The 26,160-nt window shown below is 41.3% G+C and overlaps 1 protein-coding gene across 2 annotated transcripts in view; it reads right to left on the bottom strand.

Annotated features, from left to right (window-relative positions):
- Positions 1 to 23,613, bottom strand: part of LOC132955268 (zinc transporter ZIP11-like) — a 30,760-nt gene extending 7,147 nt beyond the window's left edge. The window contains exons 1-5 of one of the 2 annotated variants that reach the window (XM_061028053.1): positions 23,538 to 23,613; positions 21,958 to 22,074; positions 20,095 to 20,133; positions 19,392 to 19,550; positions 9,463 to 9,586 (exon numbers count right to left, since the gene is read on the bottom strand). In XM_061028053.1, coding sequence (XP_060884036.1) covers positions 9,463 to 9,586; positions 19,392 to 19,550; positions 20,095 to 20,133; positions 21,958 to 22,065 — 430 coding nt within the window. In that variant the 5' untranslated portion in view covers positions 22,066 to 22,074; positions 23,538 to 23,613. Of the gene's footprint in view, positions 1 to 9,462; positions 9,587 to 19,391; positions 19,551 to 20,094; positions 20,134 to 21,957; positions 22,103 to 23,537 lie in introns of those variants that run through there. The other variant, XM_061028052.1, reaches the window with a different exon arrangement.
- Between the last annotated feature and the right edge of the window lie 2,547 nt (positions 23,614 to 26,160).

The following is a 26,160-nucleotide window of genomic DNA, read 5'->3' as shown; positions in this document are numbered from 1 at the left end:
TCGCTGGAGCCAATCCCAGCTGTCATTGGGCGAGAGGCGGGGTTACACCCTGGACTGTTCAGTCAATCACAGGGCTGACATATAGAGACAGACCACCAGCTTCTCTCACATTCACACCTATGGCCACATTTTTTTGAGTCACTATTTAACCTATCGAGCATGTCTGTGGACTGTGGGAGGAAGTCGGAGTACCTGGAGAGAACCCATGCATGCGCGGGGAGAACATGAAAAGTCCATACAGAGACACTCTGGCCAATGGAGAATCAAACCAGGAACCTCCTAGCTGTGAGGCAACAGCACTAACCACTGCACCGCCATGCAGCCTGAACAAGACCATTGTAATGTTAAAAAACCAAGAAATCCTGAGAGAATTTCAGATCAATTGTAGCAACTGCCAAAAAAAGAAAATTCTGGGTACACCCTCAGTCAGAATATATATATATATTATATTATATATATATATATATTCAAAGGCCAAAACCCCTGAGCTTTCCAAACCGTCTAATCATAAGAAAGCTGGTTGTTCATGCACTACAAAAACTTGTCACACAGAATGTGTAATCCAGTACAGTACAATACTGATGACAACATGTTGTGCATTTGCATGATAAAATTAACTGTGTTAAAGCTCCAATGCAATATAATAATAGCAGGGCTAAGTAGTGTTGCAGTCAAGACCACACTAACCGAGACCCACCAGAGACCAGAGTGCTCCGAGACTGAGGCAAGACCAATACAATAAATATCACTGAAAAATCATGAACTTGTGTGCAGGGGGCGTGTCACTCAGGACTGTAACACTGGGAAGTTTGCAGCTGTAACCAGGGGATAAAAATCAAACTTTGAATGAATTGAAGTTATTTGTTCTTTTAGAAAGGGGGCGTTTTCTTCTCATCACAGTAATGATGCGGAAAAATAGCCTTTCAGTGACCGGTCCTGATTTAAAATCGGGAGTCCGCCCAGTCTGAGACTGAGACAAGACCGAGTAAAAATGCTTCCAATTCCTAAACAGCAGTTTGTTTTGGTTTAGTGCTGGGGCTCAGGGGCGACATCTACTGGATGAAAAAGTCGCACATTCTTCCCTTTAACAAATTAATGAACATAATCATGTTAAATTTTGAAAATTGGGATTACACCATGTTTTGTGGCCCAAAATGACATATTCAGCAAACGTTAGCTGTTGCTAATATTAACTACTAAAGGCTACGGGATATAACAGACCAATTAAGGCATATTTTGCATGTAAAATATGTATAGTGTCATCTCCTAGCTAAAACATAAAAAAATATCAGTAAGGGGCTAGAGACGTTTGCCAGGAGTTCAGTTTGTAAACTACATTAACGTGTTCTTATTAAAATATAAAAAGGTGACACTTTGGAGAAAAGGGAAGGTGGTGTTACACGATGGAACATTTTCAAAAGAAGAAGAAACTGAGGTCAAGAAAAGGTTTAACGGAAGCAGTGTTGGTATCACTGAGAGGGAATAGATAAAGGAGAATCTGAATAAGACATTTCACTGTATAAAAAACATCTAATGACAAGACAAATATGCCAGTGGTGTTCTGTCTGTCACGACTATATTAATTATTGTATGGATGAAGCCCTCCTACATCTATCCCCTGAAGGGAACAGCAGCTGGACAAAGCTTGATCTATGTTGTTTCTGAAGGGCCATTTATTCACTTCGGGGTCATGTATTGTCCACAAGCTAGTTTTAAGGCCAAGTTTTTCTCTCGTCTTTGTTCCATTTTCTCCATCTTGGTTTCCAAAGTAAACATGCTCTAATAATAGAGGCCTGTGAACTTGTACTCTTCTTCACTTCTGTCTTCAATCTGTCATTTGTGTTTGGTACTGCTTGACCCAAGCTTTCTGGGACTATTGTAAATGATACATCTTTCAATCGTCCCAGTGGATTTCTAGCCATTATTTTTATCTGAAACTAAATGACAGCACTTTAAATTGAGTATGACCAAATAAGATCAATGCAATTAAAGATTTTTTGTTGTTGTTTTTTATGCCTTTATTTTGTAGATAGGACAGTGGAGTCAGAAAGTGGGAGCAGACCCAGGCCGCCTGCCTGGAGGACCGGCCTTTGCACATGAAACGCGTGCATCAACCACTATTCCACCGGCGCCCCGATGCCAGCGCTAATCTAGTTCCACAACACCCAAAGAAAAGAAAAATAATCTACGGAGCCCCTGAGGTCTCGAAAAGTCAAAATTGTGGCTATTGGTGTTCCATGCAGCAACGATAATTATATTGTGAGCACAAGTTATGAATGAAAACTTTAATGGCCCTAGGGAAATTTGCATTGCATCGAAAACATAAAAACCCAATATAAATGACAAAAGACATCAAAACCATATACAGGACAGCACAAAAAAACAAAATCATATACAAAAAATAATAGAAACATACATCAAAGCATCACATGATTACGTGAGGGACTTTAGCCACAAGTTCAATAAAGTGGAGATTGCCAAGTCCATCCTGTATGATCAGAGCTTATTAAGCAGCTGAATGCTGCTTGCTACAAAGGATGTGAGAAATATTGATTTTTACATTTTTTAACCCTTGTATAATGTTGTCTGAGGGCCGGAGTAGGAATAAAAAGCCTTCTCTTTGATACTGTCGGACACAAAGACGAATATGCAGTGCTGGTTGTTTTGAAATGCACTCAGCACTCACCGTGGGCAGAGGGTCCCACACTAAAGGGATGCAACACAATTGGGTGCAAGAGACCTTTCAGCCCTGATATTTTATCTTGCCATACTTCAAGCAGACACAAAGAAACATCGTCATCCCAATGGATGGCGTTTCTTCCCTTAAGCCCTGTTTTGGTGTCTTAAGCTGTTAAGCTGCGTGTTACAACAGCAACTGCACACAAACAAACATCACTCACAGAAACAGACTCACAGAAGAAACTGTGCTGCATAAAGGCTGTGTAGGGCTGTATACAGTTCCCTTTGTTCTCGTTTACTACTTTTTGTTTTCGGACCCAAAGACTTTTTCATCTTAGAAAAGTTAAGCCAATTAAGTGGCTGCAAAGATGAGTGTTGAGTAGGGAAACATGAGGCCATCGAGAGATTTTACATAGAGTCCTACTACTTAAGGACTACTGTCATTCAGACAGGACGCGTGGATGCTGCCCACTGCTGTCAATCTATGTGAAGCACCTCGCAAGAGGGTATCGCGCTTGCCATCAGTGCGCATTGTGTGGAAGTTAAAACATTCTCAACTTGGGCGCTGCGCTCCGTGACGTCACCTCCTGAGCTGTAGTTTTAAGACCTGCCGAGACATCGGCAAGAAAACAGTAGTTTGGGCGTACCAGGTGTGTTTAAAAAGCAACAGAAATGTTTGTCTTGCTTGTGGTCGTTATAGAGCTGCAGCTTCTGGATGAGCTTAAACTCTGTCGTGCCCTGAGGATTTGATAAACACACTCGTTTGCTGCTCGTCTCCTCCTCCTCAGCAGAAGAAAGGTATTTTTCTAAATAGTGCTGTGGCAGAAGCTACTTTCCCAACCTATTTTCCCGACTATCGTTTTGGTCACCTAGCAACTTGCGTTGAAGATTTGCGTCCTCCTCCTTCTGCTTTGCGCCCAACCCCGCCGCGAGCACAGCGCGTCCTATCTGAATGGCCCATGAGTCATATGTTTCCATTCCATCAAGACTGAAAAACCTCCTTCAGGAAAAAGCACTTAGATAAATAAAAGATTCAGTAAGCTCTCTGCCTCTTTTTATATCTGTGTTGAACAGTCTGAAAGAGAGAGATAAATGAGGGAACAAAAAGGAGGGTAAAGGGAGTTTTAATTTCAAGAATGCTTCATCTTGTTATATTCTACAGAAAACCTAAAACACTGACATTAGTTGTGCTTGCTAACATTTATTTACACTTTTCTCTGATCTCAACAATTGCATCATCTCCTTGTTAAAAAGTAAGTTGTAATGGCAGCAGCTTTTGCCCTAGTGCCTGAAAAAGTATGCTGCTATACATTGAGGAAACCCAGATCCAATCCAATTTTTTAGTATAAACCAAAAGAAAAATGGAAGACCTCAATATACAGAATTCCATAAGGCTCTCTTCAATTCTGCCCAAAACCAATCGAAGTACTTAAGACCTGTGCATTTGTATCGGAAGGAACTAGAACAGTTTTGAGCATGCATGTATGAATGCATTCAGATTTGAGTGGGTGTGCCACATGTTTACTAAGGGTGGTTTCACACTAGGGATTCAGGCTCGGATATCCGAGTACACTTGATCCCAAAGTCCGCTTCATTTGAGCAGTGTGAACACAAACTTACCGTGCTCGGGTACTATGCCGGGGTTCACTTGAAGATGTGGGTACGATTCACAAGTACAGTCCACGGGAGATGTGAACGCAACCGTGCTCAAACAAGAAAGTGGTACGCTATACAACATAATTCTAAACGGCTCCTGACACTTCAAAAACCGTATTATCTGCACAGCACGGGGCAGATTCATCCTCTGAGCTGCACGTTAAAGAAGTAGAGAGAGGGTCATTGTTGACGTCTCAGAAATAACAAAAACACACACAGTTAGCATGATGGGGTCAGTCTGCAAGTGGTTGCTTCTTATTTTTTCTGCTTCTTGGCGGATGTGACAACCAACTATTTGCATACTTCCACCTGCTGTATCAGACTGTGTACATACGCAAGTGTAACAGGACATGGAACAATGTTACTAATGTGAATGTGACTAATGTGACCAGAGGGGGAGAGGGGAGGGGGGAGCAATTGTGCTTGGACATGGTACGAAACAATCGGGTCTAATGTAAAAACGCCCTTAGTATCAGAAGGAACTAGAATAGTTTTGAGCCTTACTAAAAACTAAAACTGCTTACTAAAACTTAACCTAACCTTGAGAGCAGAAAGGACCGGGCTCTATTTTACATTACTCATGACTGATAGAGTAAATAAAAAAGCAATGAAGCTCTGTTCACTGGGTGGATGGTTTAGTACTGAGGGAATTTTGATAAACTTGTTTTTCATTGCAGAAGTAATTTGGATGACAGAGGTTTGGGTTTGCATTTCAGGATTTCCTGAATCACCTCTCTGTGACTGACCAACTGGTAATTACCATCTCTGTTATGAAAGGTTTGATTTTCCTTTAAGCAGATGCTCTGTTATTGATGTATTGTTTTATTGTGTGTAGGTGGGTTTACCTTCAGGCAGACGTTCTGCTGTTGATTGTATGCAGGTGTGGTTACTTTCTATAGTGTTTTATTGTTTTAAATGTTATTTGATGTATTTGAGACTGTGGGATTTCTATCTATTTAAGGTCAGTATGGGCTAATGCTCTGGAAAGGACAGATGAGAATTTTTCTCCTCTGTGCTCAAGTTAATTAAAGGTTTCCTGTATCATATTACATTGTGTTCTTATTTTTTTTTAGAGAAATTGAAATTCCCCTGATTTTGGAAGAAATTTCTCTCACAAGAGAGCTGGGTGTCGTCAGCATAGCAGGGGAAGCTTAGGCTGTGGTGCAAAAAGGGGAAGCATGTAGCTGTTGTAAAGACGGGGGCCAAGCACAGACGGACAGTGTCAAACAGTTTCCTGTTTGACTGGAGTCATGACTGGAGCCAGGAAAGAGCTTCAGAGTTGAGGCCAAGTCAGATATGCTGTTTAGGAAGATGATGCAGGAGACTGTGTTGAAGGCTACAGAGAGGTGGAGGAGAATGAGGATACTAATGTTGACAGAGTCATCAGTATTGAGAGGGTCTGTGATTTTATGGTCTCTGTGCTGGAGTGTGCTCTGAAGCTAGATTGGAGGGGTTCATAGAGCTCATGGTTGGACAAATGCTGATGGAGATGTGTGGCAGCTGCTCTTGCAACAGTCCAGTAGTGATAGGAAATAAGTGGCAAATGTGCAACTGCTTGAGTCCACATGAATATTGAAGTCTCCTAGCAGGAGTGCAGATGAGGGTGTGGATTGAGGTGTGTAGCTCAGAAACCCTAGATATTAAGGGAGCTTAGGCCAGTCCACCACCTTACCCATGGAATGAGGCTTCTGTATGTATCCATAGCCTGACTTGATTGAGTGTCACAAGATCAAGTTTCCTTGTGTGATAATGTCATGGATGATTAGCGCTTTACTGTTTAGGGAGCGAGTGTTCAGGAGCCTGAACATGGCAGAGTAGACGTCGTGGCAGATGATGTGGAAGGAATGGCACTGTCAACACAGACCAGGGCCTCAGGTTGCCGGTGCTTGTGTGGTCTGTTGTGATGTAGTCGCTGCCGCATAAAAGAGTGTCTATCAGACAGTACAGAAGACAAATAAAGAGTGGGCAAACTTATGTCGGAAGCCCATATGCAAAAGCAGGACGGAAGACAATTTGGAGTGATATGCTGGTTGAGATTCAAGAGGTCCAATGTATGGAGTGTTTTATGAAACCCATTTCAACTAGGGAGGGTCAGCTAGATACCACAGCCTAGTGGTGTGTGATAAGAAGATCTTAGGTCGTGAAAGATTAGAATGTGTTGTCAGTACTTACCAAAGTGGTCCAAAGAAGGAAAGCCAGTAAACCAGCAATAGGGGTCATTGGCATCCAAGGAGCATGGGGAGCCAGTTTTTTTCCGATTCAACAGTAGAGCTTCAGAGATCTTATTTGTTAAAAAGTTTTTACTGGTTGTGAAAAAAAGGTGTCACAGCACACAGTGCCTCGACGAGTCAGGGCTGTTTTGTCAGCAAAAGGGGATCTCGAAAAAACATTAGGCAGGTGGTCATAACTTAATGGCTCATTGGTGTAAGTAAAAAATGTGAAAATGGTACCTTGAGAAATCTTACAGTGAACCAAGCATAGTGATAATATAGAATCATATATCCCTAATGTCGAGTAATATTCACATTGGGTGGAGCTGTGTCTGCTAGGCAAGGCCGCAGCTGAAACAGAAAGATACATAACAACATGGGGAAAGAAAACTGAGGGCAATACATACCATCCACATTCATATACCACACTTCTGAAGGATGAACATATATACGATTTTGGATTTGTTTAATCCAGAGACCACTGCTTCACAGACAGGCCTTAGAAACCCTGAAGGGCATAGCAGAATTAGCCCCACCAAGTTCAAGCTGTCTTAGATTGAAAGGAGACACCAACCAACAATCATGTTGAATCATTAGAAAGTAGAAAAAGTAAGACCTCTAAAAGACATTACAAGAGAAAATTGTGTGAGTTAAGGTAAGCGTGATATTCTAATGCCAAGAAAATTAACTGCATATTTTTGTTATTAACAGAAAAAAACAGAAGCGGTGTGCGCTACGCTCGGAGCAGAAGTGGGGCGAACACGAGCACAAAGCATGTTGCAAGGTGACAGAAACAAAAGTCGGGAAAATAGATACTTTTTGGATGCACAGTATGTTTGTATCTGTCCACTGTTAAGTAGAAAGCCCTGATCTTTCTACTGCTGAGGATGAGGAGATGAGCAGCAAAGAGGCTATGTGTTCATGAAAACCTCAGGGTTCAACAGGACTTGAGACTCGTCCAGGAGCTGCAGCTCTATAACGACCGCTTCACACACGTTTCTGCCGCTGCATTAAACACACCTGGTGAAGCCAAACTATCGGACATTTAATTTCAAACTGGATATTTCTCTCCTATGTCCTGGTAGGTCTGTAAACTAGAACTCAGGAAAGTGAGACACCGTTTATTGTGATCTGATCTTCCCTCCTATTGGACGTGCGGAGGTGACGTCACAGAACGCTGCGCCGAAGTTAAAAATGTTTTCACTTCAGTGCAGCACGCAAGAAAGGCAAACGAGACTTTGCTCGGCGCTCAGCTTGGCGGGGGTATATCAGGATTTTTTCAGGAGATATCTGCAAATGTGAAAGGTCTATTACAGACATACGTGGATACAGCCAATAAGACCTGATTCATATGCTGGAAGAATGGGTAAACTGTGTTTTACAGCTAGACTGTAAAAGGCCTTGTTTGATCATTTTTAATTCAGAGGATGATCTTCTGTCGTTGGTTGAGCCAATTATTTTAAAAACAGTATTAACATCTTGCTATTCAGGGAATCATTTCTCCCAGAAAACCTGGGTAAATGAAAGGGACAACAGCCAACATGATAGTCCAACAATATTGTGCTTGTAAATATATATTCTATTTTCTGGTAGAAGTAGGGTACTTGAATAATTCTTTGATATGCTGATATCACTTATTTTTATCTGCTTACACTTTAAGGAGTTTTGCTCTTTGTGTTTGTAAAGTTTAGCACCTCGAGCTGCTAACAGTAGCATGTCCTCAAAAATATCATCAAAGTAACTCAGCACTGTTCACACATTCATCTTCAGATCGTACATACAGCAAACCCTATTGACCAGACTTCTTACATCAAAGACGAACATAACTCCCCTGAAACTTAAAAATGTCAAAAAATCCTGATAATAAAATCTCTGAATTATTGTGAGATCCCAGAGAGGTTAATGGAAACGAAGAGGTGCGACTCATACATTGGCTCAGACTCCTCTTATTGTAGGTAGATCTGTGAAGCACTCATTGTGAAGTAGAGCAAGAACCTGAACTGGACCAGAACTGATAGAAAACAACTCATCTTTTTTTAACTCGTTATAAACCAAATGAACCGAGCAGAGGGTGTAAAGGCACCTTAGCAAAATCTTCTAGCAATCCTAAACCGACATAGTTTATACATATTATGGTCATGTTTTATTTGCCGACTTCATTATTTGCTTGAGCTACCTCGTTCAAGACTGTATTCTTTTTTTTAATTTGCTGTATCATTCTTTGTTTGCACAGATGGTGAACAATGGGGAAAATATATATAAAAATTCTGGTCCCGTCCTGGACAGTAGAGCTCAACAGTGACCACCCGCTTTTTTGGCAGTTCTGGTTCCAGAAGTGAAATTTCCCTTTTTCTTATAACGAGGTTGATATCTTACGAACATGTGATGGTTATGACATTATGGCTAATAATCAAATCAGCTGTGGAGAAAATGAATGGGATTTTTAATTCTGGAAACCACAATGTTGAGCCCTATGCTGCCTCAAATGGAACACTAGGTTACTTTAATTAGAACTGCCCAGTTTGGAAAAAGTTTGCCATAAAACACACCTGATTTAGCGTGATTAATATGTCAGAAAATTGTATTAAGTGTCCCAAACCCAAGATCACACACCACATGTTATGACCTAAAAGCGTTGCTGATTGAAAAAGCATTAAAGTTAGGAAAGCATAAAATATTAATGACAAAGGGACGGATGAGGTAAATAAAGTTAAGACAGAAAAATCAGACAAGACAGATGAGGCCATCAGAGAAGCAAGAGCTGAAAGAGAACTTATTGCAGTCTCTCTCCCAAAATGTTTAGAATGAGGGTAATCTTAAATCTTCCCACTGGAAGGACTGGACTATTGTTGCTACAAATGCATGGCATTGGTGTGGTATATGATGGGAGGCTTGCCTGGGAGATGTCGAGCTCTACCTATCCTGATAGTCATATCGTCTTCCTTGTTCCAGGCTTGGAATTGGGCCTCCTCTGATTTTTCTTTGACCAGCTTTGATTCAGGGGGCACAGCCAAGGCAGTGTGGGGGTCAGCACCTACACCCTGATGAAGAGACAGAAACAGAAATTTAATTCAATACACAAGGAGCACAGGAAACGCTTGATGTTGTATATATGATGTTGTACCCTTTGTTTTTATTGTTTTAACTGACACATTCCTTACCTATTTCTAATATATGCAACAGCGTGAGGAATCATTTTGCTTTTCTCCCTTGCTGGTTTCCTTTTTGAAAGCTCACTTATAATGGAGGATTCCGTTTACTTAAGTCAAATAACAGTGATCACTAGTGATAACCATAGACTGTAAATAATAATGGCCTAAGTCTGAGTGACTTCACCCATCTGTTACGACATGGGGCACCCATGTTGATCACTGGGTATTTTGCGCTTGTATATTTGTTTCACACTAATGCACAATCAAGGTAAAGAAAGAAAGAAAGGGAAGATAACTAACTCCCTCAGGCAGATGTTGAACGACTCAGTGTGTCTGTTTAGAGTTAATAAGGAATGCAGAGAATGTGGTCAGACCCAGTAAAACGTCCCCAACATCTATTTAACTGCATCCACTTGCACCTCAATGGTGTTCTCACACACACACACGCGCACACACACGCACACACACGCACACACACACACACACACACACGCACACGCACGCACACACACGCACACACACACACACAGACACACACCCCCTTGCCGTCAGTGTGAATGGGTGAAATGTAAAACCGCTCTGAGGCAATCCGTATCGCACACTTGAGCCCTCAAGTCCAGTTTCGTTTGACTAGTGTGAGTGCTCCGATCTGTGCTCAAGCACTGTACACTTACGTGGCCATGGCTCTCAAGAGTGGCAGCATGGTACAGTTCATGCACAAGCACAGGCACACGGCGTGGACAGCCTTCCTTATCGGTAAATAGTGTTATGGCTTTATCTGCCTAACATGACTCAAAATAAGCCACACAGTCAGTAAAGTAGCTTGTCATGTTCTGTGTTGTTCTGCGATGTGCGCGTCCCTTTCATTTTGTTTACCTCTTATTTTCCAGTCCGCCTCTCTTGTTAACTATGCTCTCTTTATGATCACGTAAAGTTTTTAATAAAGATCTATTTTATTCTATTCTAACAGATACATTCAAATTGTATAGTTTACCCACTTTTCTCGCTCGTGATTTTAATTTAGAGACACTGCAAAAGTAGAACAGGATAGCTAAATGTGGACTCCTAAACATTAGATCTCTATCATCTAAAGCTGAACTATTAAGGATGTCTTATATACTACCTGTACGTTTAGTGTGAACTAGCATTGTGAACACTTCTCTTCTCTAACTACTGAAAAGCGGTAAATCAATGCATTATTTGACTGATATGAAAGAAACTGTATATACTCTTGTGTACATGAAGCATGCCCACTGGTGGCAGAAAAGCTGTGTCTGTTTAAAAGATTGACATAATCATGTGTAGAAAATAAACAGCCAACTCAAGTCGAAGCAATACTCTTCCTAAATCCACACACTAGGCCATGCACTTAACTGTGACAAATCAGAAGTCATCATCATCATCGGTCCCAAATCACTCATCAAGTCCACCCTTAACTTCTCCCTGTCGTACAATGGCTCTACCGTGCTCCCTTCCCACCATGTCTGCAACCTTGGTGTCATCTTTGATCAAACCCTCTCCTTTGACCAACATATCAAAAACATCCCCAAAACACCGTCTACAAACAATAACAAACTCTGTTCTCATCCTCCTTCTCTTACATTATCAGTTCGTTGTATTGTTTTCACTGTTGTTGTGTTATTTCTTTATTTTTATTTTTTTAAGATTTTATTTTTGGGCTTTCTGTGCCTTTAATGGAGAGATAGGACAGTGGATAGAGTCAGAAACCAGGGAGTGAGAGAGTGGGGAATGACATGCGGGAAAGGAGCCACAGGTGAGATTTGAACGTGGGCCACCCGCTTGAAGGACCACAGCCTCCATACATGGTGCGCGTGCACTAACCACTGAGCCACCAGCGCCCCGTTGCGTTCTTTTTTGTTTAGCGTCTTTGAGTACTCGGTAAAGAACTATAAAAGTCTAATGTATAATTTTTTATTATTATTAATATTAGCATGCATAAAGATATAGTCCAATGTTTATACATGTTTTAATGCTGATAGAAAGAAAGAGTTCCACCATTATTTCTTTAAGGGAAACTTAATGGTTGTTCAAACCATAAACATTAAGTCACACTGAACTGCCTTGCTCCTGTTGCTTTCCTTTTTTAGTCTTTCACCACGTGATGCAATGATCTCAGATTGAATCATTGGACTTTCCATTCAACCCCATTGCTACTGTCACGGGGTCAGCAGTAGCTCAGTCCACAGGGGCTTGGGTTGGGTACCGGAGGATCGCCGGTTCAAGTCCCGATGCGGCCATAATATGGAAGTTGGTCTAGTAGCTGGAGAGGTGCTAGGGCACTTCCCGAGTACTGCCGAGGTGCCCTTGAGTAAGGCACCAAACCTCAGACCGCTCTGCTGCAGTGTGTATCAGCCCTGTTTGTGCATGTCTGTGATTTGGGCCTATGTATGTGAGAAGCCTCAATAACAGAGTGTAAAACCCGAGTTTCCCTCAGGGAGTAATAAAGTATATAAAATTAAAAAATACAAATCATTCAACCGCCTCCTATTTGTTTAGTACACGGTTGATAGAATTAAAAATGGTAATCAAACATGAATGATGAACATCTGGAACGTTGACAAAGGACACAGGAGACCTTGAACTCAGACAGAGTAGGAGGGAAAAGAATATAACACAGAAATCAAAACAAAGATTGAAGTGAAGACAAAAGGGAGAGTGACCCAGGAACATCAGAAAATCTCTTTTGTGAGCCACGGAAACCTTTTTAATTTTTAAAATTGAAACGTGATTTACAGGGAACAGCTTGATTAAACATGACACGATGGCATCAAAGAGGAAGTACAGAATGTTACACACAAAAACTTAATGAACCGGAGGCACACCAGGGATCAGGTTTCCATGGGTAATAATTAGTGGAATGCCGGCTGGAAAACACACACACACACATATACATATATATGTGTGTGTGTGTGTGTGTATACCTGACACATTACATTTTTATTTTTCATTGCTGGCACATTATCGTTCCCACTTTTTGTTACCTTCCACATCTTGCATGCCAATGGCCACACTCAACAGATGATACCATAGCAAGCACATCACCTGCAGCTGCTTTGGTCTGCAGCAGGCACAGGCAATACAGGCAGTTGCCTAGGGAGCCATGTGTTCAGGGGGGCACTTCCAAAAACCTCTATGGTTTTGAAGAAGCCCAACATCATGTTACATGATACAGTATACACAGTTTCCTGCTCTCACTCTCTGTCTCACTCCAACACCTGTTCACCTACAGTCCGACTCTGTTCTAGCTTCATTAAAGGTAGATTGTGTTACTTTCCAGTTGAGTGACCATCTTGTCCTCATTATATATCTTTTCCACAAGTGTTTGATAACTGCATTTCATGAGGGATCAACACATTTAATGTGTATATATTTATCTATCTATATTTACAGAACAAAGATAGATCAAGAATAAAAGATATCGGTGCATTTATCGGAATCGGATTGTTTCTGTCCCTAATATCGAAAATGGCTCCAAAATCCCATATCGGTCTGGCCCTAGTTATTATGGCATGCCTAATTAAATTGGCGGTTTCCTGTTACACTGAAAAATATAAGTCCATATCCATTTTACCCCCTCTATATTCAGAAAGATGTATAAATATATTTTTTTATATTATTGTTAATAGTTAAAACCATAAGAGACTGGAATAGGACATGCAACTGCTATCAAACACACACACACACACACACACACACACAGCCACCATAGCCCTCAACAGTTATTTGCTTGGGGCCGCTGAGTTTGGAAGGTGACATTTCATCACAATGATTATTCATAGGTAAGCCGAACAGCAGCAAGAACGGTAGGAAAAACATCTTCCAACACAAACCCACACCCACACACACCCACACACACACACACACCCCCACCCACCCACACACCCACACCCACACACACACACACACACACACACACACACACACACACACACACACACACACACACACACACACACACACACACACACACACACACACACACACACCTGTCATGTGATATTCAGCAGGGAGCATGAGCTCTGTATTCATGCAGTGAATAAATGAGCTGGAGAACCGCTGTTAGCTGCATGAATCATGCGGCTCAATTGGACCCTGGCTACCTGAAAAGCAAGCCAAGATCCAACCACTGGGAAAACAGTTGTCCCTCAGTTCATACGAACAGTCAACACACAAAGGTTCACTGCAAACATCATGCACAACCCTTATACTTTTGTAGATAACTATCTTCAGCCGTTTATAAAGCAACAGGTGAGCCGCAGTACTCTCAAGTCTTTGAAACTACACTGGATGAGTCTATATGAATCCAGAATCAATGTCATCAATTCATCTAAAACAAACCCGCAAGAGGACATGTATCTTCTTTATATGCGAGCGCTTCTCTGCAGAGCATGTGTAGACCCGATTGGCCACAGGTTTGGTGTTGTTGGGTACCGTTCAGAGCAAGATTGTGATTTAATTAATCACTTGACTTGCAGACGCTGATGTTCTCTCGGAAAGCAAAAAAGTCAAGTTAAAAAGCCAAGTCATGTGCTCTCATAAGGTTTGCAATCCCTCGGTTTTCTCAGTGAAGTTTGAAGGTGAGAGGCATCATAGAGTACATTTTTATGTTTTATTTTTCTTTGATAAACAAATCAAATGTGTTATCTTGAAAGCCCTACTTACAAATACATTTTGATTCTTTATCAATATATGTGTAACATATTGGCTTCACATCAATGGCTCTCTATTATTAATGTACTACAAGGTGGTGTTGTAGTCAAGACCACACCAACCGAGACAAAGACATACCCGAGACCAGAGTGCTCCGAGGCCGAGTCAACAACAAGACATTTAGAGATAAAGACCGTGTCAAGACCACAAGCAAAGGCTTACCCTATGCAAGCCATTATTTTCAATGCGTTCATTGCCTTGCCACCAAATTAACGCATTGTTATCTATGCATGTGGAACGGTAATGATATTAAGAGCATTTGGTAAACAAATATTTTGGCAGGGCTTTTGCTTACTCAGGCAACTCATACACACTGTTTGTAACTGCACTTAAATGATTGCCACGCAAACCAATGCTATGCAGATGAGCCAATTAGGTAAATAAAATTGTGATTGTAAAGGCTTATTTTCACTCAGATTTAAGTACGCATTTCATGAGATGCAATGCAATAAGCATGCATTTTTGTGTTTAAAACCAATTTCATGTGGCTTAATGGTCACATAATACAATATACACTTCAGCAGGTTTTTCTAACACTAATATGTGTCTCTAGTCTGTCTACAAACCAATGAGAAAAGTCCATCCTCTCCGTCTTTTGCCTGCTTCACTTTTTAGAAAATGTGTGCTCAAACAGGCTGTTTGGAGATTTCCCTTCATGACATCACAAAGGGCCCCTCCCCCTGGTGGGTGACACTCCCACAGCTAGGTGTTTGTTCTGCCAGCTGAGTCTGGCTTCTCATCAAAAACAAATGGGCATGATGCAAGGTATCCTGGTGTTCCGAGTCACCCAAGCCCTTCCAGAGAGGGGGCGTGGTCAGACACAGCTCATTTACATTTAAAGGTACAGACACAGAAACAGCCTGTTCTGAGCAGGGCTGAAATAGAGGGGTTTATAGGCATGATCAAATACAGGATCAGAGTGGATTTAGAACAAGAAACTTCACACACATGTTTTGGGGAGCTCTGAGAATAATTTAAACTGACTGAAAAGGAGGATAATGTGTGACTGCTACCTGAACCCAACAGATTGGCTTTTGGAGCTGGCCTCAAGTGAACAGTCAAGTGCCAAAAAGGGCTCACAAAGAAATAGCAAAACATAGATATCTAAAATATGATCACACTGCAAAAAGGTAGCAGTTTATAAATAAGGAAAGACAAGTAGAGGCAGGACAAAAAAAGTGTAAAATATTTTAGGGTTGATACTGAAGACAGAAAAAGTTAATCAAAATGACATTATAGTTTGTCTCAATTTTAATAAGTCACAGCTGGCTGAAATGTTACAAATTCTCAGTGTTCATTTTTTTTTAAATGTGAATCACAGATAGGGTCTTTATAAAACTTGAATGGGGATTTTAAGCTCTAAACTACTGTGTCCTTCATTATGTAGTGAACAAGAGCACAATGAACCAACAGGGCTGATTTCCAGCACATCTCAATATGTATGCAAAGTAATGTTTGAAAGTCTTTGTAGCAGAGGTTGAATAAGGTGCTTTGTACTGCAAGTGGATAGGACGAGCAGCCTCTTTGAAACATAAAATGTGTTTGATAGCAGTTCCCTATCTGACTTCCTTATTGACCAGCAGGGCATCTTCACCAGAGTAATCCTCTGCCTCTTGCTGTTCATGGTTGGACAACACATTGATCCAATTTAGCCAGGATCTCTTTCATGGCTCTGAAGTCCTGTTGACAGCTTTACCTGAGTAGACTGAAAGAGGAAGGTGTCCTGATCTTAGAGAGGACTGGCAGGAGATGATGGTCTTATAGGTATTTAAGTGTGCAACATATATTTATATAGACAAAAATCCATTATATCCTCTGTAAATATCTCTCTGAGTCATGACTGTCCACAATAAGAGTGACGCGCGAGTCCCGTTGTGTGTGATGTTGTCTGAGCCGTATTTACAGGATGTTTACATCGACAGGACGGCCGGCTCATCCCCCCACATATAAAAGTTGTTTAATTGAGGGACAAGAGAAACAAAGAATAACATACTGTACTCACGGCTTATTTAAATGTCACGTAAGCGTTTTTAGATCATGGTCATTCAGTGTAAATGTACATGCAGGGGCGCTGTCGTCTCAAGCAGGCGGCCCGGGTTCACTTCCCACCTGTGGCTTCCTTCCCGCATGTCATTCCCCACTCTCTCTCACTGATTTCCGACACTGTCCACTGTCCTATCTCTCCATTAAAGGCACCAAAAATAAATCTGTAAATGTACATGCAATGCAAGCTACCAACAAACTAAAGAGTAAAGGTGGGAAAAAAATCGAGATTCTTCTACTCTAAGACTTAAAATCGATTCATAACTTCCAAAATAGATTTTTTTTTTGGGGCTAAGCTAAGTGCTAAGGCTATCTCTTTAACTCAGTAGAATGCCAAATAGAGCAACAAGATATTTAGCCAGACTCACAGATGACTGGAGTAGATCCTGAAGTATGTACTATTTCATAAATGGACTTTGAATCCATGGATCAATGAATCCAGAATCGCTTTGAATCGAAAATCGATTCTGAATCGAATCGTGAGACACCCAAAGATTCCCAGCCCTACTAAAGAACGCTACCACTAGCCTGCTAACAAAACAATGCAGCTCGAGACATGGACAATTTTGTAGAGTAGAGAGGGGTTGGAGGTGTGTCGCTATAGGAGAGCAGAGGATTCAGTGTGGCGGAGGTGTCACCAAACAGCAGTTTGTTTTGGTATTATGTTGGTGGACATCTCCTGAATCAAAAAGTTGCACATGCTTTCTTAAAAAAATTAGTTCTAAATGATATTCCCTTACATTTGTAAAAACTGAAAATGTTGTTTCCTTGTTTACAAAATTTAAGTATGTAAATTCCGCCACCAGAGAGCCCTCAATCAATACAATAACAAAAGATGAGGTAAGAGGCTGGCGGGGAATCATGGGAGTTCTCTGTGCTACTCATCGGCCCCCACCGATGAAAAGCAGATACACAACCCCTCCCTCAAAAATGCAAACGTTATCATTAAAATCCATCTATCACTCCTATTCACAGTGTCCCCGCTCTCCTCTCTTTCCATTCCTGATTTCTGTATTCATTCACTTTCAGTATTTGTTAAGAAACCGGTAAAAGTGGAAGCAGCAGCTGTCCAAACAGTGATGGCCCCTCGCTCAATGTCTCTGTGAGTGTGTATGGGTGTGTGTGTGTGTGTGTGTGTGTGTGTGTGTGTGTGTGTGTGTGTGTGTAAGAGTTTGAGTGTGTGAACCCCCCGTGTGCCTTGTGTTCTTTATGCTACCTTTTATCACAGTGTGTTTCAACTGTATTCCCCCCAGTGTTGCCATGGCTCCAAAAACAAGACAGTGAGTCATAGCAAAACCAAACGTGATCAATGTGGAGTATTTTTTCACTGATTGGTGTCGTGGCACCCAATCCAATTTATTTTATCCATCAAATTCGATAAGTACCAGCATTTGGCAGGTGGTGGGTGCTAATTTTAGGCTCATGTCATGCTTGACGTAGTCAAGTCAGGAGGAGTCCTGCAGCATAATGTTGTATTCATTTATTTATCATTCCAAGAATTTCATTACACCTATAAAGTGTCACACATTGCATCCATACGCCCCTGGAGGTGGTGATGGGGAGAAGGATGATACAGAAACTGTTGAACATTATGGACAATAACATGCATCCCTTACACAATCTTGTGTGTGAACAAAAGAGTGTTTTTAGTGGGAGGCTACGGCAGCTAAGCTGCAAAAAGGACAGATTTAAAAATACTTTTTTACCTACTGCAATTGCACTTTATAACGACTCCCCTTTAAGTAAGGACAGAAGATATTTAAACTTTTAAACTTTAGCCTGAGCTGCATATATCAAACTGTATTTTGCACCTGTATATTTGCACACTTGACTGCTTTTTTATAATAATTCTTTATTTATCTATCATACTATGCACTGGCAGAGCTAGTGTTTTGTACTGTTATCTATTAGTAACAGCTACTTATGCACATGGACCATCCATAACACTTTTTTATCCTGGCTATGTATTGTGGGCTCATGTTTTTTGTATGAGTGGGATATGTATGTATATATGTGTTGTGTTGTGTGTTTGTATGTATGCTGGCTGCTGGAACACCTACATTTCCCTGCTGGGATGAATAAAGTATATCTTATCTTATCTATACAGCCCCCGGTGTGGGGGGTTTTGCAAGACAAAACGTGGTCGAGGAACACAGGGTATGTGTTGTAGTGTTGTCCAATTATTGCTATTTTGCCACACTATGATATATGTCTGTACTCTGGACCGGGGAAACTGGCACCTTGAGCTCCTATCTCTCCCTCCCTCTGTGCATTCACATCATATTACTGCTTGTCGCTATCTATAAATCTTAGTTACTAACCACAAAAAAGGAAAATTCCTGGGAGTTCCTGAGGTTTCTTGGGATTGTTGGTGAGGACGGCCTGCTGCTATAGACCCCCCCCTCCCCTTCCGTGCCAGAAGCCCAGGAGGTCTTGCCCAGGCAGTAGAAGCCAGGCTCTCGAGTAGACGAAGCTCCCCCAAACTTTAGTGATGAGGCACTACTACCACCTGAAGTCCCTGACGCCCAGTCACTACCATCGGACTTTGTCGTCCTTCAACCACGGCTCGACAACCAACCTCAGTCTTTGGACTGTATTGTCCCATCCCCCGCCCGAAGTCCAGCCACCCCATCAGACTGTAGTTCCAACAACCACCACCGTCCTCATTCATGCACTGCCTGCACCGACCTCCACCTCAGCGGTAAGGAAGTGTGGACAACAGGAACGTGAGGAATAGAAAGGAGAAATCCTTCCTGCATATTATTCCATATGCTCTTTAGTAAAGCGTCTCAAGATAACACTTGCTATGAATTGGCGCTATACAAATAATGATTGATTGATTGACTTTGCCTCTATGTAGGTGTCTGCAATATTAAAAATACCAGTGCAAAAATGATGACTCTGTACACTGAGTTCTTACCAGCAGGGGCATAGCCAGATCAGCAAAGTAGACGAAGGCCGCTCCAAGTGTGAATCCCCCAGCCACTGGCATGAAAGCAAACGAGCCGTATTTCCCAGAATCTTCTGCCATTTCAATTGCTGGTGCAAGCAATGACCAATAGGAAGCAGCAAGCATCACCTAAAACATTGAAAGAAAAGGGAGAAGGATAGGGATATACAGACGTTACTGTCAAATGTGGTGTATAATGGTACTTTTAATACCTGCATCCTTTAAAGCAGTGCAGCCAGAATAAATGCTGAGATATGCGCCATCATGACCGCATGTTCAGCTGCCACCAACATCCACTGCACGCTATCTTATATCGTTAAAAATTCGCCCCCATTCATGGTGTATTGCGAGCAGCCGCTTTACTGCTCAAAACGTGGTGGGAGGACAACGTAGGTTCTTAACTGCTCTTCTTAATCATAAGATCATGATCATGCATTGAAAGAAAAAGGTGGTATATCGTTAAATAAACCTTGAATGCTTTCTGAAAAGACCAGGACCCCCTCTTCAAGAGGACTTTAGGGTCAAGTGTACTGGGATCCGGGCCCAGGTTAGTGTGAAACCACCCTAAGCCTCACCTGTTTGAACTTTGGTTCTATATTTAATTTTGAGCTGTTTTAAAGTCGTTCATTCAAACAAAGAAACACGTGGGTCCATAGAAAGACATTTTACTCACCCCAGCTGCAAAGCCTAAACTTCCATCCAAGATTCGCTTCTGAAAAGGGTAGAACAGAAGAGGGGTTGTACAGTTTTACTTTAAAGAAATCTTCAAGGCTTGGCAATAGAAGGTTAATGACAACAGACATTTTTTAAAGAAACTTTTTATCCAAGTATATCTGATCAATTTGTATAAATGTCTCAATTTCTGAAAAAACAATACATTGAGATATATTTTCTTATTATGCCAGATAAAATCAAGTATTGTTATGTAGATATAAACAGTTAGCATAATAACTTAATATCATAATTTCTTATGATTGGAAGTTTAAGTCTATATTTGAACAAAATCTTCCTTTTGTTTATATCATGTTTAGTTAGGGACTCTCCATATTATTCTGAAACAGCAGTAATGAAAAGAAGCGGGTACAATTCATTTATAAGAAGCATTTTATCTAAAGCGACACACATCAGAGACTAAGTACAACAAAAGTAAGGATCTAGAAAGGCAACAACATTAGTAAGTGCAAACGAACAGCTGTAAGTCTGATCAGACAAACGGGTGCTGACAGGAAATGACCAGAGACATCGACTGCAGTTCTTGAGAGTTCTAATAAGCATCAAACCCATCCTAAATAATGTCATTATCAACAAAACCATCGACATCATCATCACTATTATCGTCATCAATAAGATCATAAAGAGCTGGGTCTTCAGCTTTTTCTTAAAGGTGCAAAGGGGCTCTGCAGAATCAAATGAAGTTTAGTAATTCGTTCCACCACTGGGGGGGGGGAGGAGAAGAGTCTAGTTAGAGACTTAGGACCTTGTTGTGAAGGGTGGATCAGATGGCTTTCATTGGCAGAGCGTAGTGGGCGGGAGGGAGTGTAGACCTGGATTATAGAGTTTAGGTAAGGAGGAGCCGTTTGTGTCGCTGTTTTGTAAGCGAGCAGCAGAGTTTTAAATTTGATGTGAGCAGTAACTGGGAGCCAGTGTAGGAAGATGAACAGCGGAGTGTCATGGGCTCCTTTGAGTAGGTCATGGAGCAGTGTGACCGCAGGCCGTGCAGGCTAGCGGGGGAATGGGGAGGGGTTAAGCACGGTACAACAACATTGCAAGTGTGACCGCACTCTTAAGTCCCTGACACACCAAGCAGACGGCAAAGAACTAGTGGCGACATAGGCCGCCCGTGGCGTCGGCGCACAGCGCCTTTTGTCTTGGCCAAAAAGTTTCACTACAACACACCGCAAAGACTACAGCCAACAACCACGTATGTTCTGCACATGCGTGAGAGGCAGTAACTCTCCATGCCAGCAGGCAGCAGTAGTCTGTAATCGTCATTACAAAAAGGGGAAACCGGGAGAGGACGAGGAAGAACGCGGAAATATAAACCGTTGTTATGATACAAGAAGACAATTTTCACACCGCTGTCGCTAAACACTCGTAATATAGATACTTCTAATCAAGAATAATGTCTGATAAACAGTTAAAAATTGGCGCTGGCGTTGTCAGCCCTTGGTCTTTTAATAGTGGAACAAAAATAGAAGAAGCGCTTCCGTATTTCTTCCCGTACACTCTCCTGTTTCGCTTAGCTGAACAGCCTATCAGAGAGATTCCTACTCCCAACCACGACACGCCGATTCAACATGAGGAATCGGCCACAAAAAGGCCAACTGGGGCCAACAGGTGGCGACGTAGCAGGACACACTGCTGGTGTGTCAGGGTCTTCAGGGCCCTGTTGTAAAGGTTGGATCAGACGCCTTTCATTGGCAGATTGTAGTGTGCAGTATATTTGCATCTAACTTTTGTCATGACTTTGTTTCAAACAAAATGTAATGCCTTCACTCAAGCCCAGCAGTTTGGTTATGATGGGTTTACACGTTACCTGTCGACTGGAGAAGACAAACACTAGGGCAGCTCCAGCAGCAGTCAGACCCCAGGTGAACAGAGTTCCCAGCAGGGCCTGTGTAAAAGGGCTGTAGCCTTCAATCATGGTCCAGACCTGGCCAAACAACACAGGTACACCATTACTTAACATGTGGCATATTCATATCATCTTTTTTTATTTATTTATTTAAAAAAAAACAAATAATCAACAAATGAAAATACAGAATAATACAGAAATACAGAACATGTCTAATAATATTTAGAATCAGACAGAAATGGACGAATAATTACATGAACAAAACTCAAGCAATGCTAAATGATCAGATTATAATGTTGAGGCTTATCTTTGATGCCCAAGGAAAATAGAAATACAAATATTAGAGCTCAACTGATCAATCGGCCAGCCTATATCAGCCGATATTAGCATATCCAGTGACTATCAGTATCTGCTCATTTTATCGCAGATATGCACCGATATTACTAAATGTATTCAACAGTGAATTTGAGTATCATTGTATTGGCAACGTCATCAGCAGAGTGTGTTATGGATTACAACGAGCATTATCACACCCGTGAGTTTAAAGCGGTCTATCTCTACAGATAAAAGAAAGATATCGGCATTGGATTTTTTTCTCGTCCTAATATTGATATCAGCCTCAAAAATCCCTTATCAGTCGGGCCCTAAAAAAATATGACAAATAACACACGATCAACATTTGTCCCTTTAAGCGCTTAGATAAGTGGTTTGATACACACAAACACACACACTTAAAACTGCATCCAGGATGTTAAAATCCTGTTTGTCCAGGATTTTAACAGGTAGGTGAGAATTCCCCCTTTGGCTCAAACTGTCTGGGGTTAACCCATAACTTGTTAATGAGGAGATGGAGCAGTGTGTTCTCACGCAGTAGATGGTGTTGAAACAATGACTGTAAGTGCACATCACTTGTCATTTTTAGATTGATACTTGGGCGACTGGTTTGCATTGAATTACAACACATGCATCCAAAAATGTGTTTACTTTAGCCTCGTTTTTTTTAGTCACTACTTTCCTTTTTGTCAAGTGTGACCCAGTGGCCATAATTAATGGCCACTGGGTCACACTTGACAATTAATGGAAATTATAACATAGTGAAACAGCTGCAGACCCGTTGAGAAAGTCATATTGTAAACAGCAGCAATATGTACCGTCGTTTTCAAAACCAGCCTAAATTAGATAGTAAAAGGTTCATTACACATTATCAAAGCATTAATTGTTTTAGGTATTACACACACAGCTAAGATATTCCTCGTTGTGGTTTTTATTTTTGCAGACAGTGTTAGCTGCAAACATTACATTTTGTTGTATAACTGGATTTCGTTTAACCAGTTAAAAACATGATCACACATTACAAAAGACAAAGACAAACACACCTGACGCCATTAACTAACTCTGTAAATGTATGTTAACCGGCTTACTAACACATGTTCTAATAAACATTGTACATCTCGCTTTTTGAAATGTTCAAACGATATGTAGTGGTTTTCAAAAGTTTCATTAACTTAAGCTTATATTTGGAGTCTTTCAGGTTTACTCACTTGGTCCAAGTGGAACCTCTGCTTCTCTGTATTTACTTCCTACTTCCCGGTACACGTGTCTACTGGTGCATTCAAGTGCTGTCGGACGTATCGGAAAAATGAACTTCCGAGTTTTAAAATCCTCATGAACGCCTGCTCAAATCGGAGCGACTACGACGGAGGATTAAGGCCAAATTAAAGAAAACAAATGTGTAAAATGTGGATTGATTAATGTCGCTATTTTAGTCTATATCAGAAGAGCAGCAGCAGCCTGTTCGAAAATGACAAACGTGGAGCATCTTGTTATATTTGGTAAAGGTTTCACAAATAAGTAAATAGGCTACTTCCTTGTGTAGTCGGTAAAAAAAAACAGTTAGCCTAGTTCAAGATAAGTTTTCACTTCAACTTGCAGGGACTTGTATCTTTAAAATGATGTATGAACAGGACACAAACTGGCTCTGCACATAACTTAGACACTTTAAAGAGGTCATATTATGCCCTTTTTGGGGTTCGTATATTTAATCTATGTACCTACTAAAGTAAGTTCACAATAGATAAAGTTCTAAAAAAAGTGTCTGTTTTCATGTACTGCCGCTCCATGCACCGGCTCTCTTCTGACTCTCTCTCTAAGGCTCTGAAGTGCCCACGTTCAGAGTCCCCACGTGTGCCAAGTCTGATCTGATTGGTCGGCCTGTCGGCTCTGCCGTAATTGGTCAGTCGCTCAGCATGGTTCTCAGAAATGTCACGCCCCTTTTACCATATTGGGAATGCAGCCACTTTGGCTCTGATGGGAGCATAAACATTAGCACCGTAGCACTACTGCGCTACCGCAGGCTACGGCTGATCGTGGGCGTGCTACAGAAGTTAACGGGCAACATGAGCTGCTGGGCTTGCTGCAACGAGCCAATGGGCTTAGATCAGTGATCTCACACTGACAAGACGTCACACTGGCAAATTTTTTTAGAGGGGGGCTAGAACCAGAAAAAGCATAATATGATCCCTTTAACAAGGCAGACAAGTGCAGATAACAGACACAAATATCTGATAGTTGTGTTGGGGCTTTACTTATGCACATATGAAACTACAAATGCTTTTGGCACATCATCATCATCACATTGTCATAAAATATCAGGACTCTGAAAAGATAGGACTGCAAGAAACCACACTGAGGGCGCGGTCACACTGGCAATCCGTACCGTGCCTAAGCTCGCTTCACCCCTAAAGTCCAGTTCATTTGACCAGTGTAACCGCTCCGTGCCGTGCTCAAGCGCAGTACACTTCCTTGGCACGCTTCGGAGAGCTGTGCTTCCCCATAGAGCATTTCATGCATGAGCACAAGCACGCAGGTAAACAACGTTGACAGCCTTTACTGTGAAGAAATCCTGAGTGTTCTGTCTGTAACTGACTCAAAGTAAGGACACAAAGTAGCAGTCATGTTCTCTCTTTTATTTTTTTAATTTATTTATGGCTGTATCTTATTAAAATGACTCAAAATAAGACACAAAGTCAGTAAAGTCGCTGTCATGTTCTCTGTGTTGTTCTCCGATGTGACTTGACTGCGCGTCTCTTTTTAAATTTTTCTCGAATCCGTCTGTGAACACACTTCATAAATAACATAAAGCCATGCATATGCTGTATTACGAAGATATGTACACGAGGTAACCGTGCTTAGGTTTGTCTTGGAGCAGTGACCGCAGGCAGTGAAGGCCAGCGGGGGAATGGGGAGAAGGGGGGGGGGGGGGGAGTGCATGGTACGATAACATTGCCAGTGTGACCGCGCCCTGACTTGGAGGAAGTTGTGTCTGCAGAGGAAAAGGCTGTAAGAGTTCTCCTTTCATCATTTTCGTGCAGGCCGGTCTCAAGACACCAAAGTCGTAGATTTTAAAAGTTTAATCTCGTGGCCCTAATCCTCCGTCATAGAGAGACAACTCGCAAACACGGCAAAGAATTACAGTACCCGACTTGACGTCATATTCGACATGGGCGGGCAAAATATGTTTTTTTAATGCGTTTGATTAATTCACGTATTGAACAGCAACTTTTTGTTGACATATTTATTTAACGAGAAACATGATGATTTTATGATTGGATAAAAATGTAAACTAGCCCCCACACCCCACAGCTAATTTTCAAAGTGACTAATAGCTATATCTTAGAAACACCCTGTAAAAAATAAAAACATTTAAATAATTTAATCAGATATTGATGTTACCCTATCTGCCCTTAAGAAGACTTTTTTTTTATGTACCAAATCTAATAACTGACATTGATTCAAGAAATTGGGGTGGGTAGTTTTTTTCCTAGAGAGGTGCTTATTTATTATCCTATATAATTTCATTGCGGCATATGATTTTAAACTCAGCATGACTTAGTTAAGTAGGCTTACTAGATATTAGTTAAACCACATGTTATTTCTGTCAACAACAACTTAGCTTGAACTGTTTTTGCACAAATACATTCATAAATAACACACCACAGTTAGATATAAGGAAGAAATAGTTGATAATAATTCAAGAATGATGGAAGTAGCTGGACTTGAGCTTGTTTAGCGCTTTTCTAGTCTTCTGAAAATTCAAAACACTTTAACACCGCAGGTCACACCTACACATTCACACCCTGATGGCAGAGGCTGCTGTGTAAAGTA

The sequence above is a fragment of the Labrus mixtus genome, chromosome 21 (assembly GCF_963584025.1).
Source record: "Labrus mixtus chromosome 21, fLabMix1.1, whole genome shotgun sequence".
Classification (NCBI taxonomy): Eukaryota; Metazoa; Chordata; class Actinopteri; order Labriformes; family Labridae; genus Labrus; species Labrus mixtus.
This window is presented reverse-complemented; position numbering and strand designations above follow the sequence as displayed.